The sequence below is a fragment of the Abramis brama genome (assembly GCF_963993115.1).
Source record: "Abramis brama genome assembly, chromosome: 2".
Classification (NCBI taxonomy): Eukaryota; Metazoa; Chordata; class Actinopteri; order Cypriniformes; family Leuciscidae; genus Abramis; species Abramis brama.
Window position 1 is genome coordinate 37,069,273 of NC_139964.1, and position 19,505 is coordinate 37,088,777.

Consider the following 19,505-nt stretch of genomic DNA (forward strand, 5'->3'; position numbering starts at 1 on the left):
CGCAAGGACAGACACTTAAAAAAATTGCACTTTTACTGAGCATTCCTCTTTGGATTTGACAGCAAAGTGACACCTAGTCTTCTCTGTACAGAAAAAGACAGCAAACAAAACAAAACATGAAACAAAACTAAATTAAACCAAAAAAACTATTTAAAAAAAAAAAACTAAAAAAAAATTTAAATACAGCAAAATGCTATTCTTCCACATTTATTATCTGATTAAGTGGATTAAAAGTGGTTAGTGCAGGTTTTTGCACTGAAATACTGCACAGCGCACAGTGTGTTTAATGAATTCGTCCCATAGAGACTGAAATACGACTGAAACGAAGGGGGGGAAAAATCTGTCTCCAAAAAGTGTCTCCAGAGAATGACAACCACAGCTAGATTGTAACATGAGTTTAGCATGGTGCTGAACTTTTAAACCAATGTGCCACAGTGATGGGTGGTTCTGTCTATCGCTCTGTTCTGTTTTTCATTTGCCCTCTCTTAGGACTCGAACAGAGCAGCACATATCATCTGGGCTTTAGAGGTGCATTGTTAGCTTTTGCTGATTGTGACATTATGGCACCACACACCCCCAAGCGATTTGTAAGCTATTGATTCATTGTTATGTACTGGTTCTCCATGACTGGCTTCTGCTTACGTTGCTAAGGCAAAATCAACCAGCACACAAGAGTTTAAACAGCTTTCAAGTTTAGGCATGTGGGATCTCATTTATGCCATGAAATACTTTATATATGAGGCATAGCACAGAAACTTACATAGAGAAACACAGAATTTAAGGATCAGATTACTCGGTTCCTGTCTGTGTCTGTAATTTTGTTAGAGTCCAGAGCATTTGCATATCTGCATTTTTTCACGCTGACCAAAATCTGACATGGAGCCACTTCAGTATTAACCCTAATCAGCATGCATAAGAATGCAAGTGCGCAAAAACACATTGTAAATGAAACCTTCTGGCCTTTTCCATTGCGCTTATCTGCTGGACTACTGCGAGGAAACTCATACTTTGCACAGATGGCTAGAAGCTTTTTCTCTTTCTCCATCTCGCCATCTTACTCCATCTCTCCTTATCACTTTTAGACATCCCCTCCAGTGCTGACATCATCAACCCCTTCTGCAAACACCGAAAGGGCACAGCACCATTTTTTAGTGAAGTTCTCAGGCTGGAAACCTGATGTTGGAATTGAGAGGGTGATTTGGGAGCGCAGAGGGAAATTTACTCCTCTGCTCACTCAATTCACAAGGCCAAAACCTCTCAAGATACACACTCTGTTCAAATACTCAGAGTTGTGATGAAAAGCTACCATATCCAAATTCTAATATTTGAATATTTATCTGAAAAAAAACGTCTCAACATCCGAACAGAGTCCAGCGTGCAGGCTGATGTCAAACGTCAGGGTAGGGTGGAATAAAAGTGCCTTGTTAATGTTCGATTACACAGTCTGGTTTAACATGGCCTATTGTGCGCAGCTCTCACTCACGGCTCGTGAAACTGTCACTCTGTCAGTCAAAGCCTGGCTCTGGAAAGTGCCACTGTGGAGAGAGTGCTCTTTAATGACGGTGTGCTAGTGTAACAAAGCACGGTTAATGCCATTACGCCGCCAGCGCTGCTTCATGACATCCCTGCCATAATGGCGCTCGTTTCAAACTCTGTTTACGAGCTGCAATTTTTTTTAACCTCCAGGTGTCGGGGAAAGGGAAATGACCTTTTTTTTTTTTTTTTTACTGTGAGCCAGAAAGCCGGGCCGGTGGCAGCAAGATGGGTTTCCGGTCCCGAGGCATGGGGGCTTGTTTGGGGTCCAAAGCTAGATTTGGTCCGCTCTGATGGAATGACCAGAGAGTTATACGACTGGACAGAAAAGAAACAATTGTAGCTTTTATCAGTGTCCAGGGCTGGCTTAGAGCTTCTAGCAAGGTCTGCTTGTCATCTGTCCAGTTTGTGGGGTGTAAACGAGGGGGGCGAGAAGGGTCGTATGCCAGTCTGAGTGGCCTACACTCTTGTGCTAACAAAACACAGCTGCTTCTTGTTCACGCCAGGCTTACTGAGATAAGAGCACTCGCTGCTATGTATACAGTGTATGGAGATTAGCTTGCACATACGCAAGTCCTGTTGAAAACACAATGAGGGACAACAACTAAAAGTGCTACTCGCTCATCTATTTACACTCTAAATGCTTCTAATACAGGGTTAACACATGACTTACTATGCAGTAGAAACTATGCAAGCTATGCAATAGAGAAACAAAGCAGAAAAAAATATACTACGCTTAATCAGGACTATCAATCAGTATGCTGATTGAACAGATGATTTGATGTTTCCTGACATAAGACCTTTAACCTGTCCACATTTATCCGTATTTCCTTCCTGTGCTACATCTGTTCTCAAGAATCAACTTGCAGTCCAAATAATGAACTTTTCTCCGCAGTGTTTTCATTCTGCTTGATCTTTCATTACAAAGCCTTGTTACCTAATCAAAAGAAAGAAAGAAAGAAAGAAAGAAAGAAAGAAAGAAAGAAAGAAAGAAAGAACATCTCCAGTTGAATGCTGAATCACAGATTCTACATGGAGGGTTGTATTGTGAGCCGGATGGATGTGAAACTGCAGTATGTAGTTGATGTCGACTGCTGTTTCTTTGTAGGACTTTGAAGCCCACTGACTGTAATGTCTTTGAAGTAACCCTCTGCTGCAGAGGCCTATTCTCAGTAAGAGCTGTAGGTAACTGTGCGTTTTACATTGTATTAGCTCGGTGTTTAAACTGAACACAAATGGGTCAGTTATGTGTATGTGTCTCTTGTACCCAAGAGAGCAGGAAAGAGAGAACAAGTGCTTGGGTATGTGATAGCTATTTTTGACTGGCCACATATTTTATATTCAGAGCAGGCCTCCATGCTCTATAGGTATAAAAGCTATATACACAGGAATAACATACTATAATATAATAAATATAATATAATTAGTGCTGTCAATCGATAAAAAAAAACTATTTTTGATTAATCACATATTTTTTCTGTGATTAAATGTGATTAAAAACACTTAAGTTTTTATAGGTTGTTTATATACTTTATAATGTAATAATTTCACAGTTAATCTCCAAATGAATGTAGAAACAGCATAAAGACAGTATATTTTAAATACTTTAATGGCATCTTTTTATGAATGAAGGCCAGTGTCACTGATACTAATACTGGTACTGATGTCTCAGTGAAATAAGTGGCTGCTGGCCTGCCACTGCTGCACATGACGCGGAACTGACGCGCATCCCATTTTCTCACAACTCTTTATGTTAATTTAAGACTTTGTTTAACTCATTTAAGAGTGCTCTTGTGATTGTGTGTGTTATTGTTGGCTTGGGCCAGACATGATAGCCTTCATTGCCCACAAGTCACACAAAATTTTACTGGGAGGAATGTGTTACAACGCACAGTACATCACACTCTGCTGTGTATAGGGCTGCGTAGACAGATCAAACAGAGTGCCTATGATGACCCGTCATGACCCGAAAGCACACACAATGGCCACACAGGCATCAGAACTGGACCTTGGCTCTGGTCAATGTTTTGCTGGGAAACCCTGGGTCCAGGCATTCACATGGATGTGAATTTGACACGCACCACCTACCTAAATATTGTTGCAGACCAGGTACACAACAGTAGCCTGGTTAAAACCAGACCATTCTCAGTTGTAACTGAGTTATGGTCTGGCAAAGCTCCTTTAATAACTCATTTCCAAAAGGGCGTCACCAACGGACGTCGCTCAAATGCCTCTGGGCACAATTGGATAGACCTAAAACTCCTAAAACCAATCAGAGATCGTCATGTGTAAAGCCATATGCTGCGTCCCAATTCGCCAGTTACACTACGCCATATGTACTCTTTTTGTGAAGAAAATGTATTTACTTTTGAATGTGTAGCAAAAAAGTAGGCAACTTTGGGACATACTACTTCGTCATCTTTATCGGACGGATCTGTCGCGTGCATCCCGTCATGTAAACTGCCCTGTCAATCATCTTGTCACAGTTAAAATCCTCTATTAAATCTAATTTAATTTCCTACCGTTTCGGAGAGAAATGTAGTAATACGTTCATCTGCCAGTGGGTCTTTCATGGAGACTGTCCTCATGTGTTTGCAATTTGAATATAATAATGCATTTAAAAGTTGGTGCGCTTCACCAACGGACGTCGGAGTGGACGTCGCTCAAATGCCTCTGGGCGCGATAGGCTAGACCTAAAACCAATCAGAGCGATCGTCATGTGTAAAGCCCGCCTCAACGTTTCTGATTGGTGCCTTGATTTCTCGGCATGGGGAAATGGACTTGAATGAGCTCTTTGCCAGACTTACTTGCAGAGCAAATCTAAATTTGCCGGAAGTTGTCTGGGTTTTCCCTGGTGGAAGTCACACTGTTTTGAGGAACACAATGAAGAGTTCAAGTTGTTGGCCTGGCCTCAAAATTCCCCAGATCTAAATCCAACTTAGCATCTGTGGGATGTGCTGGGACCAACAAGTTTGATCCACTTCACAACAGGACTTGAAGGATCTGCTGCTAATGTTTTGGTGCCAGATACCACAGGGCACCTTCAGGGGATCTTTGTTGAGTCCATACCTCGGTCAGTTGGTGTTGTTTTGGCAGCGCAACGGAGGACCAACACCATATTAGGCAGGTGGTCATAATGTTTTGGCACACATTACAGAATTGGTTTAAATATATGTATCTACACATAATGCAGCATGTGATTGTGTATGATCCATGTAAACAAATTCACTAGAAGTATGTGAGTGAGATAAAAACAGAGAAATAAAGAGCAAAAGTATTTGTAAATAACTTTTAATCAGTCATGGAAATAAGTAAAACACAAAAAAGGGATAGAATGTGACAATGAAATCTACTCACGTTAGAAAAAAATGATATGACATTTTTACTCTACATTTTATACCTTTTTCCCTTTTCTAGTAAATGTTAGCATGTTTCTTGTACGTGCAAGTCACATATAATATTCCAACTACCTGCATTTACACACACACACGCACATGCAAACACGCACACACACACTGGAATTGCAGCCACAGGGCCCTTAGGAAGTGCAGTGTTTCTGAGTAAACACATTCTCTGTTATGTGAGTGATAAGGGTGTTTGAGTGAGCTGCTGATAGCTCATCCTTCTTACAAAACAGACACACACACTGTTGTTACACTGCCGAGGTGAGTTCATGACCCTCACGGGAAAACAATGCGTCTCGGTTTAGCCTCCGGAGACGCAACAAAACCGTGGCCATCCAGCCATGGCATGGGAGGAAATCAAACTGTAGGCATTCTTTCATGTCTTTTTTGTTTTTTTTTCATGGGGGGACCAGTCACTTTCAGACCAGTTAAGGAAAAGCTTCCTCTAGGACTGGATAGATTGTAGTGAGTTTCAGGCCAGAAGGCAAAAGTTTGTTTTCCAAAATTGAGTCTATATTGCTGGCTTGCTAAACACTGCAGGAAATGTGCCATGAGGGAACAAAACTGAAATGCTGGAAGACACGAGTGGACTATGTAAAGCTTTGTTTTCAGAAGGTGTATTATAGCAGATTTAAGATATAATGTCACATAAAAGCAATACTAAAATATGCTTCAACTTATCTCTGAAACTAGTCTCAGAGGCGACTTTAGTTCTGTGCAAACGCAGTATCAGTGCAGACTTAAACTCTGCTGTTGTCATGACAGAGTATATATTTTATAAATTATATATACATTATAAATAATAATTAATATTTAATATTTAATTCCTATTTTTGCTATATTCATAAAACTAATATTTAAATATTTTCTTATCTAATATTTAAAACGTAAATTTTCTTATTTCTGTATTTATAATTTATTATGTAAAATGCATTTATGCCTTTATTTGCATAATTCAACTATTATCTTTCTGTGCTAAATGCAGTTTTTGCACTGTAAAAAATGGCAAGAAAGATTTTGATTATTTTGCAGAACATAGATTACTACCTCTAATTCTCTGAAATGGTTATTTCTCTGGGTTTAAACGGTGTAACGAGTGCAAGAAAAACCTCCAGAGAAAGAATGAGCACGGATTCCATGTTTTCGTCAGGAATAAAAAAAAGAAAAAAGAAAAAGGTATGCTTTTTCCATTAGCAAAACAAATGGCATAATGAGTACTTATCCAAATCACATATCTTTGTTTACTTCACATTTATCCAATTAGCATATTTGTGGCATGCACATAAATGTTTCTTTTGTGGTTATCTCACGAAATCACCTGTCACTATTAAATTACGTGGATGTTTGAGTGTAAACAATTGCCATGCTTTTATGAACATATGAACACCATGCTGTTTCACAGGTCTATGAGGCTTATCTATGTGCCACGCACATCAGCGGTCTGGCTTAGTTATTGGTGGTGCAATCTTTCCCAAAAGCCCGTTCCCATCGCCATCACCCTGCATCTTCTTGTGCCAGGTCTCTGATAATATATCAGATATGTAACTGATAATAACTTGACCAGAGGACAACAGCTAGGGTCGCCCACACAATCCCAGCACTTTAAACTGAAAGAAACAACAACAGCATTGCTTTTCAATTCATACACACACTCTGCCGCAACATGAATGTCATAACCCTTATATAAGTAACTCCTTTTATAATATAAAACACACTTGGCCTTTTTCCACTCTCCAGCTCTGAATATTTTTCTCTCAGCACCTGGTTATTGTTAAAATGTAGTTGTTCAACAGACTTTTTGAACATATTTATCTCTTTATAACTCATTTAATCACGCATCCAATTAAAGCGGTCCAGTCTGGAAAGCTTTAGCCTGCTAAAGAGGAAGCAGGATGCACTAAACTACATATATTAGACACATTAAGACACTCCTAAGATATAAGGCTTTATAGTTCTCATGGCTAATTAAGCACTTTTGTAGAGTTTCCTGAATTAATTAGATGACTGCCCATTTAAATTGCAAAATGTTCGAGCTTGTTTGGATGTGATGCTTATTAATAGTACACATTTTTGCATACTGTAATGTTTAACTGTGTGTGTGTGTGTGTGTGTGTGTGTTCACACCTACAGCCAGGCAATGGAATTTCTGTGCCCTGAACTATCATGCCCGCCTGACTAAGCCGGTTAAGATATTTACAGGATTTGCGTTATTGTTGACACATTTTTCTTAATCTCATTAAGCAGACACCTGTGACCCTCTTTATATAAAACATAAGGAGAGGTGGTGGACACTTCATTCCACCAAGCAGAAAATCACTCCCAGAGGTCTCTATCACCTCTGATGATTCAGCAAAAAAGCGCCACAGACTATCGGTGCTTATGGCAATGCAAGTAATAGAAAAGAGTGCTTGAGACGCTTCTGACACGATAAATCTGGCTTGACCGCTGGTCACTACTGCTGAGAAAATTTGGTGGATTTACAAGCCAGACACACACACACACACACACGGAATGCAAGCTCTTGACCCAAACCAAATGGGTCTCTGTGAGCGTTCAAGTGAGGCATTCCAGTAAAAAAAAAAAGTGTCAGGACGGAGAAGTTCCTGCTTCTCTCCTGTCAAATCCTTTGATGTAGCTTCACAGACTCTTAAAAAACGGAGCGAGATTAGATGCTAGTTCTGGAACTTTCTCTCGCACGCCCGGGTACACGGACTAATGTCAGCGCAACTGCTTCCTTGCTCACAGAGGGGCAAGCTCTCTCATATCTGCCGTGCAATTTTTGATTAAAGCCCCCAATAATGAAACATCCTGAATCAGAACAGAGGCACATTAAAACCTCAGTCGGGGAGCGGTGCTAACGAGACCTCGAATAGTCAGTTGAGGACTTTGGTTCTTTCTCACGTAGTCAGGGCTCTCCCCCCTTCTCTATCCCTCTTCCCCTGGACCCCCTGTAGTGCGCAGATGTGTGTGTGTGTGTGAGAGAGAGAAGCTTCAAACAAGCTCAAAATCAAAAACAGATCCAGACAGAGGAGCAGGTGTCATATGATGGCAAGTTGGCTGCAAATGACAGAGGAGGCACAGCAATTTCTGTTGGATCTAAAGACAAGTTGTATTGTAGTTTTAAATATTGATTATTTAAATAGAAAAAATATTACTTGATTCTTTTAAAAGGGTTTTTAAATTATATGGTTATTTTTAACCATAATTTTTTGATTACTGGAGACAGTATATAAGAGGGTTGAGCAATACGCACACACACAAACGCACGCACACACACACACACACACACACACACACACACACACACACACACACACACACACACACACACACACACACACACACACACACACACACACACACACACACACACACACACACACACACACACACACGCGCGCGAACCAATCAAACAATTGGGGGCAGTATGATATCTTTTATATATATATATACCGGTATATATATATTAATATAAGTAATATTTGTATTAAGCAAGGATGCATTAATTTGCTGAAAAGAGACAGTAAAGACTTTTACAATAAAAAAAAATAAAAAAAATCAGTTCAAATAAATTCTGTTCTTTTGAATGAACAAAACTTTTTTTTCCCTCTTTGCCTTACTGTGAAGACTGAAGTGTGTGTGTTTGTGTGTCTCCTCTCTCCTTTCATTCGCTCCCTCTGGGGGAGTGAGCAGGTGTGCAGTGACCCAGGAAGAGGGAGACACGGGTGGGCATGCGGTGAAGCGCATCCCTGGCTCAAATGTCCCCTGGAGATGGAGGACAAAATATCCCTCCTTTGTTAGCGGCCATCTCTCGCTCGCCCTCTCCTTTCCTCTCTCTCTCTCGTCTTTTCTGCTGCAGTGGAACACATTGTGCTCAGGTGTTTCTCCCGACCCCTTCTCCATTACAGGATATTAAGTCCAAAGAGCGAGAGCAGGCAGAGCGAATGCTCTCTATGCCGAGCCGAGAGAGTCTCTGTGCGAGCGTCTCTCTCTCTGTGTACTTTCTAATAGAGTTTAAGGGTGAACTTGGAAATGTGGGACCAGAATCGAGATCCTTTCACTAGAACCGTGTCTGACAGAGCTACACACACCTCTTTCACTTCCACTCTCAGCTTCTGGTTGACAAATCCCGCTTTTCCACAAATGGAATTAACCTCCACTGCGTTTGAAGTCAAAAGGCAGTGTCACGAGGGCCGACGGCCCATCCTCACAAACACAATCAAGCTCTGAGGCGACAAGCCGAAAAATCTTGAAAGCTAAAAATGACTCCATCTTGAATTCGGTAGAGAAGGGAGTCGGGAAAGAGGCCTAAAAAAGCCAAACAGTGTGTCAATCATTTGGACACACTTTCTTCCATGGTGACGCCAGGCACATGTAAACAGGAAATCTTTTGGTACGGCTGGAGAAAGCTTTTTTCAACATTCATGTCAAGAGGCACCGAATTGGAGGGAAACAGTAGCTGAAGTTAATCCCAAAGATCTTGGACTGGAGTGAAGTGAAACAAACCAAGAACAGAAAGAAAATATTCTTTTTATTTTCTCCTCATGGACTCACTAACACTGTCCGCAGCTGTCTCTTGTTAGGACATAAGCCTCGGCAACTGCAACATATGCCACAATTCAGTGAGACAATTAGAAAAAGAAAAAACACATGTACTTATGTTACATGTTAACACTTGTGTAAAAATAATAATAAAAAATAAAAAACCCTAGCGATCTGCTTACAGAGGAGGCATTTTTGAACATGATAACGCTGTTACAAAAGATAGTCAACTTAATTATGATACATTAAGAATAGGTCAGTGAACAAAAAATCCAAGATAAGTTATTAATATAATAATAATAACAATAAAGTTGATATTTTATGTAATAATAAAAAAGATAGAATAGTTAAATGTAATTACATTTAAAAAGAATAATAATCCAATATGTTTTGTGTGCTGTGTATTTTTTTAAAGGGATGAAAATTCTGTTAGTAATTCCTCACCCTCATGTTGTTCCAAAAAAGTATTCTCGTCGCTTGATAAACTTAAGGTTGTCTGTAGTCTCTGTAGTCATTTGGACTATTTTAACGATGTCTGGGCCGGCAGATGTCGATTACCTAGCAGCCTATGAAGGAGTGAGACAGCTCTCAAATGTATGTCATCAAAAATATCTTAATTTGTGTTCCGAAGATGAACGAAAGTCTTACGGGGTTGGAACAACATGAGGGTGAGTAATTACTGACAGAATTTTCATTTCTGGGTGAACCAACCTTTTAAAATATTGGTTAGAGCAGTGGTTCTCAGTCTTTTTGATCCCAAGGCTCCCACTGTCAAAGGCCCAATGCTTCTGCAGTTGTTCATGATTTACTGTTTTAATTTATTTATTTTTTTAGAGCAGGGTTTAACTAGAAAAATGTATATTCATTATAAAAATGCCCATGGAGTGGGTACGATTTTAATAATTTACATTACTTCCATGTCTAACAAATTACATTTTTAAAATGAGTTTTTTTCACATATTCAGGTAAGCTCCTGGTTCTTTAAAACCAATAAAATAATTAAAATAAGAAATATTTTGACTTTTAGTTGCTTTGTTTAAAATGTAATCACCCTCTTGGAAGTTTGCTGGGACCCTCTGGTTGAGAACCACGGGGTTAGAGTATTACATGTTTAATTTAGCAAAATGCTAACATTGGACTAAACTAATATTGGACTCAACTAGATTCAAGCTTCTTCTCTTAATTTCAAATATGCAACTGAGATACATACATACATACATACATACATACATACATACAGGGCTCCTTTCACAAATATTAACTAAATTAAGGAAAGTGAATACAAAATATGTAGAATAAGCTCCTGCTGAAGGAGTGCGTTCATTGCTCTGGTCATCAGAGATATGAGAGTCGCCCCACACATTCATCTCATAATGAAAGCAAATATAACAATCCTACACACTCAGCGTTTTGCTTTCCTTAATTAAGCCAAAAGGTGTTAATGAAAGTGATTAGATAAGGTCTTCTTAAAGGTTATTTGCACACAACACCTGTTAGTCTAAGGAATATTAATAAATGAGAATAAGTGACAGGAGAGTGTGTGCATAGGAAGATAATGAATGATTTAGCTCTTCATTTGCTTAGTTTTCCCCCTTCCTTCAAAATGTCTGTCCTATACCTCACTGTCAGCAGCTTTAATTCTCAGTTCAATTCATGAAAAAAAGGAGGAGAAAAAACCCCTCCTCCACTTCATTCTCAATTGGACCTGAAAAGAACAACAAGAAACAAATCTGAGGGATTTTAGTGTGAATAAATATATAATCAAAAAAGCATGTGAGGGCGTGATGACATCCCCCCCCCCCCGCCGAGGCATCGCTCTGGGAGAGTGGCAGCGGAAGTGTGGCGGGGAGGCCCAGAGGAAGCCTGTCACCTGAGTTTTCTTTGAAACATCACAGCTGCTTTGTGGGAATTAACGACTGCACCAAATAAAAAGTAGAAGAGAGAGAGAGAGAGAGAGAGAGAGAGAGAAAGAGAGAGAGATCGTCGCTCCCATCACTTCTCCAGGTTTCAAGCATGATCAAATTTGCACTTCAAACCACTGGGGCCTGTTAACCAGCCATTGTGTGTGTTCGCTCATGCGAGCGGAGCATTCCAACGATGGCTAGGTAAGGTCTCCTAGCGCCCGACACAAAGACAGACCTTTGATTGGGCCGCTGGAGGGTCCTCTTAGGGCCGCGGAAGCAGTGGTACGGGCATAAAGAGAAAGAGAGCATGCGGATATATTGACTTTGTTCTGCTTGCTATTGACTCTGTGGCCGGTCATGATAAGAATCAAAAGAGTGTGATAATGCTAATAGTGTGCAAGAGAAGTGTGTATAATCTATAAATATTAACTTTTATAGAGTTCTCTATGTAGAAATCTTACGTTTGGGAACATTGTAGCTAATTTCTAGCAGGTTCAAGCTGGTAATTTGGACATTCACAATTTTCCAAAAAAAAGTTGAAGCACCATAAGCTTCATTGGAAGCTTGTTTGTTGTTGATCCAATATAGTCTACCAGCTTGCACTAGTTGATCTCAGACCAGCTAAAAACCAGTTACCATGTTCCAAAACACAGCACTCAGCCTTAGCTGGATTTTCCAGCATGGTAGAAGGAAAAAACAAGTTTTTGGGCTAGTTGAATCTGCACTAAAAGGCTGAATGTGGCCCTAGTGTGGCTCCACTCACCGTTCTCACTGTCTGATTTGTTCTCGTGCTCTGTGTCAGTCAGGGTCAGGGCTGAGTTGGAGCGGCTGGACAAGCAGGAGTTGCGGCCAGACTTCACACCTCTGCCCCAGAGGCGCATGGCACGTTCCGGTGACATCACCCCCTCGTTCTCAGTGTCCGCGTCTGAGCCTGCACCAACAGAGAAGCCGCGGTGGGGGAGGCCCATCTCTGCGCAGAAGGCCAGGCCACGGCGTGTGGCTGGTTCACATATTCCCAGCTGCCTCAGGTTAAAGTTCTGTCCTGTAAGAGAAACGTAACAAACAAACTGAGCATACATCTACACACATAGTCTTCTATGAACAATCTGCAAGTGCCAAATGTGAATAAAACACATTGGCATTGGAGAGAACATAAAAATAATAATAATAATTAAAAAAATTGCAGCTGAATGGTACCGTTTTTTATTTTAGTTATGTGTTAAACTGCTATATAAAAATGACAGTTATTTTGCTTGTATATCAGAATTAATCAAAACAAATTAAAGTAAAATGAAAAGATCTGTCTTTTCAAAGATTTGTTTTTAAAAGTAATTAATACTTTTCTTCAGCAAGGATCCATTCAATTTATCAAAAGTGACAATAAAGACATTTATAATGTTACAAATAAATACTTTTCTTTTGAACTTTCTATTCATCAAAGAATCCTTGATTCTGAGAAAAATATTTAGCAGCAAAAAACGTTTTCAATGTTGATAATAAGTAGTTTTTTGAGCAGAACATCAACATATTAGAATAATTTCTTGAGGATCATGTGCCACTAAAAAGTAATGATTGCTGAAAACTCAGCTTTGCCATAACAGAAATAAATTATTTTAAAATATATTAATATACAAAACAGTTATTTTAAATTTTAATAATATTTCGCAATAATACTGTTTTTACCAAAAAGTTTCAAAATGAATAAAACATAAAAAAAGGAAATAATAATGGATTGGATAATAATAATAATAATAATAATAATAATAATAAAGAAAATAATAATGGATTGGATAATAACAATAATAATAAAATGCACCCTATCATTGTATTCATATTTGTCAAAAATAACAATAAATAATTTTAATAAAATGCACCGATACAAAAACAAAACACACACACACACGCACACCTGCACGTGCACACACAATGCAGCAACCATTTAAAACACACTGAGACACTTTCCAAGTGCTCTAGTTAAGCAGAGGAAACAATCAATCAAAGAGACACCAAAAATAACCCATTAATGCACACACACACACACACACACACAGACACCCGCATGCATTCACACACACACACACACACACACGCATGTTGTGTTTTAATGTTTTATGGGGACCTTGATTTTTAAACTGTACAAATGTATATTCTGCCCCCTTACACTAATCATACCCTTAAACCTATCCATCACAGAAAACTTTTTGCATTTTTACATTTTCAAAAAATATCACTCAGTGAAAAATTATAAGCTGTTTTACTCATTGGGACAAAAAAAATGTCCCCACAAGGACAAGGATTTCAGATATTACCATCTTTGTGGGGACATTTTGTCCCCATAATCTAGGGTTTTCCAGGACACACACACACACACACACACACAGGCCACTGTAAGTATAGTATATGAGCACTGAAAAAATGTGAGTATTTTTCTCACTGGAGGGACTGGGGAAAAAATAAGAACGTCATGGTAAGTGGTCCTCATTGTAAGCACAGAGTGGCATCTTTCATGTGTGTGTGTGAGGGGGGAACTCAGGTATGCTTTGTTGGCCTGTTCTGTGGGGTAGGAACAGCCCATAGAGTGTTGGTAAAACAAGCTGACAGGTAAATGGGCCTTGCTGGCAACTGGGGAGCCGTTTGGATAGTGTCAAGCTATGAAAAGATCCACAGCTCTAAAGAAAGGGGAAAAGGAAAGAAAACTAAAGGTGTAAATTGATAGCACAATCTATATTTTTTTTTGTCTCATTTTTGGCATTGGAGATTGTATCAACTGACCCAAAAGCCAGACAGAAAGGAAAGCTTCTGTAAACAACGCACACACACACACACACACACACACACACACACACACACACACACACACACACACACACACACACACGCACACACACACACACACACACACACACACACACACACACACACACACACACACACACACGGCAAGCTAACACCCCATGTGTGGAACAAAGAGACTATCAAGTCTCATCAGACAGTCAAATATCCGCAGACTTAGCAGTCTGTTCCCTGAAGACCCACAATGTACTGCAAATGTGACTTCTGATCGGTATTTGGAACCACAGATATAAACCCAAGTTACCAGAATTTCTTTCTGCTGAATGACTATGAAATGTATACTAGCTAACCCTGTGAAAGCAAATAAATAAACAAATAAATAAATGTGCTAGGTGACATTGCAACAAAGACACAAATGTGTGTGTGTGTGTGTGTGTAACAACCCAAGGCTACAACTTAAAAGGATATAAAGGATAACAGAAATTTTATTTGAGACAACTGTCATAAGATATAAATTCCTACTTCTGTCTTTGTTTATTTATTTAAAAAAATACAGATACAAACACTTTTCGCTGATAACGGTGGGCAGTCACATGACTAATTGTTATTCTGTAGCACCACGTATGTTCCCTGGCAGCCCTAGTTGTGCTAAGTGAGCTTGAAAATGAGCTTGAAAAATGTTTCACAGTGAGACTGATGATGTTTTCTCTGTGCACCTTCTACAGTACATGTATTTTGGAATTTTAGCAATTAACCGTGAGAGGAACACCGCGGCAACACGTCTAAACAGCCGTTTACATGCTCTTTAAAAATGTTTTAATGAACTGACTGCAGTCTCATGGGCTGTGCAAAGTCTCAAACTAAGGGAAAACTACCACTAAAATGAACGATTATTTATATCCGTGTCAAGTTCACAATATGTATCCGATTTTCTGCAATCAAAACTGTCGTATTATTTATAGCAAGACTTACTGTAGTTTGCACCATTTATGCATGGGATAGAACACAAAGAAAATACCTCTAGCATGCTGTTGTCTTCAGACGTCCAATCATTAGATAATTTCGCAATTAAAATGTAATTACTTTTGCAGTGAAAACTGTAAGGGGGAAATGTGCACAGACAAGGAGACAGCTTCATCATGCCATAGTGTGAGCAGTCAGGTACTTTTAGCACTTTAAATCTGGATGATGATTTCAGAAATGTCTCCAGGCTGTTAATATCTGACTTCAAAGGCAAGATGACTAAAAAAAAATTACTGCTACATGTTGAAATTCATATACAAATATATGTTGTTGTCAAACAAAAATATGATTCTAAAACATAAATATGATTAGAAATATTAATATACTTATTTAATAACATATAATAGTAGTTGATAATCAATACACATCATCATCAAAATATAAATATATTTTATAGATAATTTAAAATTCATTTTAAAAACTTAAATATTTTCATTCTACAATTAAGAATAACTTTAAATTAATGATAAAATAAATTCAAAGAACAAAAAAGTGGATAATGATTACATACTAAATAGCTGAGTAATCAACTTTAGTTAAAAAAATAAAATAAATAACAAACAAATAATGTGCTGCTGGGCTAAAACATGTAAAACAAATACTGAAGTATTTTTTTAATAATGTCTACAAATTAAATATAATAAATAAATATACATATAATTATAATAAATATAATAATAAATAATTTAAAACACATGCTTCCGCCATAAACAAAGAAACAAAACAAAAAACAAAAAACTTTATAAAAGCAACCAAAGGGAAAAAAAACTAAAAACTAAACAAGACTAAAACACAAATCAATCCATGCCATTGAAAAATAATAAAACAGATTCATTTACAATTCATTAAATCCAAACTTTAAACCGTATCTTCACGTTAGACGATGTGAAAGAACTTTCAGCTTAGCAGCCGCTACGAGTTCCAATTCATTTCCAGTTCTTTTTGTCTGGATCTAATGATTTCCAAACTCTGACTGCATTCCATGGAGGGAGCTTATCTGCCATGGTGATAGGTGTGCACAGCTCCAAAAACACTGAGTCCTGAAAAACCGCGATGCCAGAGAAAAAAAAAAAAAAAGCTTCCTCACATTTACTGAGACCATATATATTGTGGAAATATATTGGTCTTTAAACGGATCATTTATTTAGTCGTTTGCAAGCAGATCCTCGTAACTTTTAATGGTTACGACTCCTCAAAGGATGCAGCGCAACATTTTCAAATGATTTCAAAATGTTTTAAATGCATTTCTTTGTTAAAAAAAAAGGAAAAAGAAGAAAAAACTATTTATCTTGACTAAATCAAATCAATTAAATTCATTTTACTAAATCAAACAAATCATATCTATCATGCAAAGGATGAAAAGCATTCTGAAGTAAATATTCTAAATATATCTGATAATGTTAACAAATTAAACCTAATAAAGTGTTAATGCGTAAGTGACTACAGTTATTTTAAGCCAAAGAATTTCATGTTAAAACAATCACTGGAAAAAAGAGCCACATTTTATTAGGATGGCGATAAAAAAGGAAAGCAATGAAAAAGAAAACCATTGATCCCCTGCATTAACAGGAATTAATAAGGGCTATTAACTACAGAAATAATCGGGGTTCCACCGAAGTTCAATTAAAATCATATAAATTCCAAATGAACACCAATTAGTGTAGATGAAATTGTACAGGATAAGATAATTGAGCAATTATGGCTTTTCTGCTCAAATATTTATGAAGTGTTAATTTGAGTTTGAAAGCAATCAATGAACTGGTAATGAACTTTATGGAACTTTGTAATGGAACTGAACGGCAGCACTTCCCAGCAAGGCTACGTTATTTCAGATCTCAGTAATTCCAATCTGCCATTGTTGTGTAATGGCTAATTAACAATTTCAGTTCGCCTGCCTGGTCTTTTCTATTCCACAAATTAATTATCTAGGTATAGCTCTTTTTGCAATGGTCTAAAGGCTAAAAATATATCACACGGGAGGAATTAGTTTCATGACGAACGCTGTTGCGTGCCAAGGTTAGGGCTTGAGACTGGGTTAGGTGACGTCTGCGGCAGGGTGATTATGGGGAGAGTGTTGAAGACCGTGTTGAGGCCGGAGTGCAGTCTCTCAAGAGCTCAACGGTGTCTGCACTACATCTGTGAGCGCCTTTACTCTCTCTCTCTCTCTCTCTGCGACTGAGTGGGCTACCCTGCATAATGGTTGCAGGCAGACTGCTCCTTTACCCCCTGCTGTAATCTGGTGTCACTTCCTGTGCTTTCTAAAATAAACACACTCAACAGACAGAGCCTCTAGCACTCCAGTGACTGATAACAGCTAGGCTGACCTTCAGCTTAACACAACACTTACGTTAAGGGCACACAAACACACAGTGCTAACGCAGACAATCACAACACCTAGGGAAAAAAAACAACAACATTTGACCCAAATGTGCTAAATCCACAGCGCAAAAACTCACCTTTACTGGTGCATATTTTGATGAAGCCTTACATGCAGAAGAAACAAAAAGAAAAACAACAAAGAACTCAATGAATGTGATTTTATAAGTGCGGCTGTGCGAATGCTTGCGGACCCTCTGCGCTCATAATTAGTAATAAAACTGTGGCCGACCAGGGTGCATTGCAAACTTTAGAACAGCGCAATAATGCAGTTTATGTTTTTTATGGTGCCATTCATTATTGCCAATGGGACACGTGGGCATATGTTATAACAGAAACTTCGGATGTGAAAATGAGGGGCTCGGTCGAGGGGGTTTGGATTGTGGTAATCAGAGGAAATGCTTTATTTCTTCGCTCCGTCGACTAGGCGAGTAGCAGAGTGAGTTTGTGTCCGTAAATCTGTCTAATCTGTTTTTGAATCCGCTTCATTTTTCAATCAAAAGTGAGTAAATGTTTTCTCAGAGAAAGCGTACGGTCGTGCCAAACCAAACTTCATTTCCTCTAATTATGTATAATTATGGTTGTACATCACATATATTATTATTTGAATGTGATCCATCCAGAAGTCATTCTTGGCATATTTCTAGGCATATGTTGTTGTTATTTTTTCTCAGTATGTGCTGTAAAGCTGTGTGACATGTGACCTCTGGACTGTGTAAAGTCATAATGGATTGGTCCTGCATCTGTGAGGTATGACAGGCACAGGTGACTCACCTTGGCGGCCGTACTCATCAGCCTCTCGGTGGACCATCTCTTTGACGTGGCCTCCGTACAGCAGACGCGAGGAGTCGTGGTCGAAGGCCTTGAGCGTCTCGCTGGAGCTGTAGGACTTCTGGGTGGGCACGCGGCAGTCCTCGCTGTCGCCGGATGAGCCCGTGTAGCGGCGCTCTTTCTCTCTCCTGCTCTTGGTAAGTGAGCAGTAGGGCCTGCGTTCTTTCACATCCATCCTGCCCGCATGACGCGAGGTAACGCAACGAGGCAACCAATCGGAGCGCTCGCTCGACGCAGGCTCCGCCCGACTGTGAGCTTACTGTTGTCTACCTGGAGAGCGAGAGAAGGGGCACATGGGGATCGGGAAAGAGAGGGAGGGAGAGAAAGAAGAATTAAAAAAAAAAAGTGTAAACTAGCGGTCACACAGCACTAAGCTGTACACTTAATCTTCCCAGGATTCACAAATCCTTTCCACCTTCTGGTCTGTCGGGAGACATGAGGGTGGCGTCTTTCGTGAGACAGCGTGAGAGTGTTTCCCGCAGCCTGTGTGCTTGGTTTTACTCAAGAGCCCTTACTTGACATTTTGAATGTAGTTTTTTTTTTGTTGAAAGAAGTCTCTTATGCTCACCAAGGCTGCATTTATTTGAACAAAAATACAGAAAAACATAATATATTATAATTAAATATTATTACCATTTAAAATAACTAATTCTACTTATTTATTTGATATATTTATCAAACTATTTTAAAATGTAATATATTCCTGTGATGGCACAACTGATCTGGCAGTTTTTATTTTTACTCCATTCTCCAATGTTGAAATGATCCTTCAGAAATCCTTCTAATGTGCTGATTTGGTGCTCAAGAAACATTTATTATTCTCAAATTTGATGAATAGAAAGTTCAAAACATTTAGACATTTTTTAACATTAAAAATATATGTATTGTCAGTTTTGTTCAATTACATGCATCCTTGCTGAATAAAAGTTTTAATAAAAATAAGCATTTCTTTCAACAAACAAACAAAAAATAAATAAATACATAATTATGACTCAAAACTTTTGAATGGTAGTGAATGTGAATATCCAGATAAATATTAATACATAATTAGTTTGAATCTGTGTTTTTTATATTTTTTTTTATTGGTTTATAGTGTCTT

General features: G+C 38.7%; 1 protein-coding gene across 1 annotated transcript in view; it reads right to left on the reverse strand.

Moving 5' to 3' along the window:
* tenm3 (teneurin transmembrane protein 3) overlaps positions 1-19,505 on the reverse strand; it is a 227,439-nt gene that overhangs the window by 188,317 nt on the left and 19,617 nt on the right. The window contains exons 2-3 of the mRNA XM_084098060.1: positions 18,350-18,676; positions 12,147-12,425 (exon numbers count right to left, since the gene is read on the reverse strand). Of these exons, the coding sequence (XP_083954186.1) occupies positions 12,147-12,425; positions 18,350-18,581 (511 nt within the window). The 5' untranslated portion in view covers positions 18,582-18,676. The remainder of the gene's footprint in view (positions 1-12,146; positions 12,426-18,349; positions 18,677-19,505) is intronic.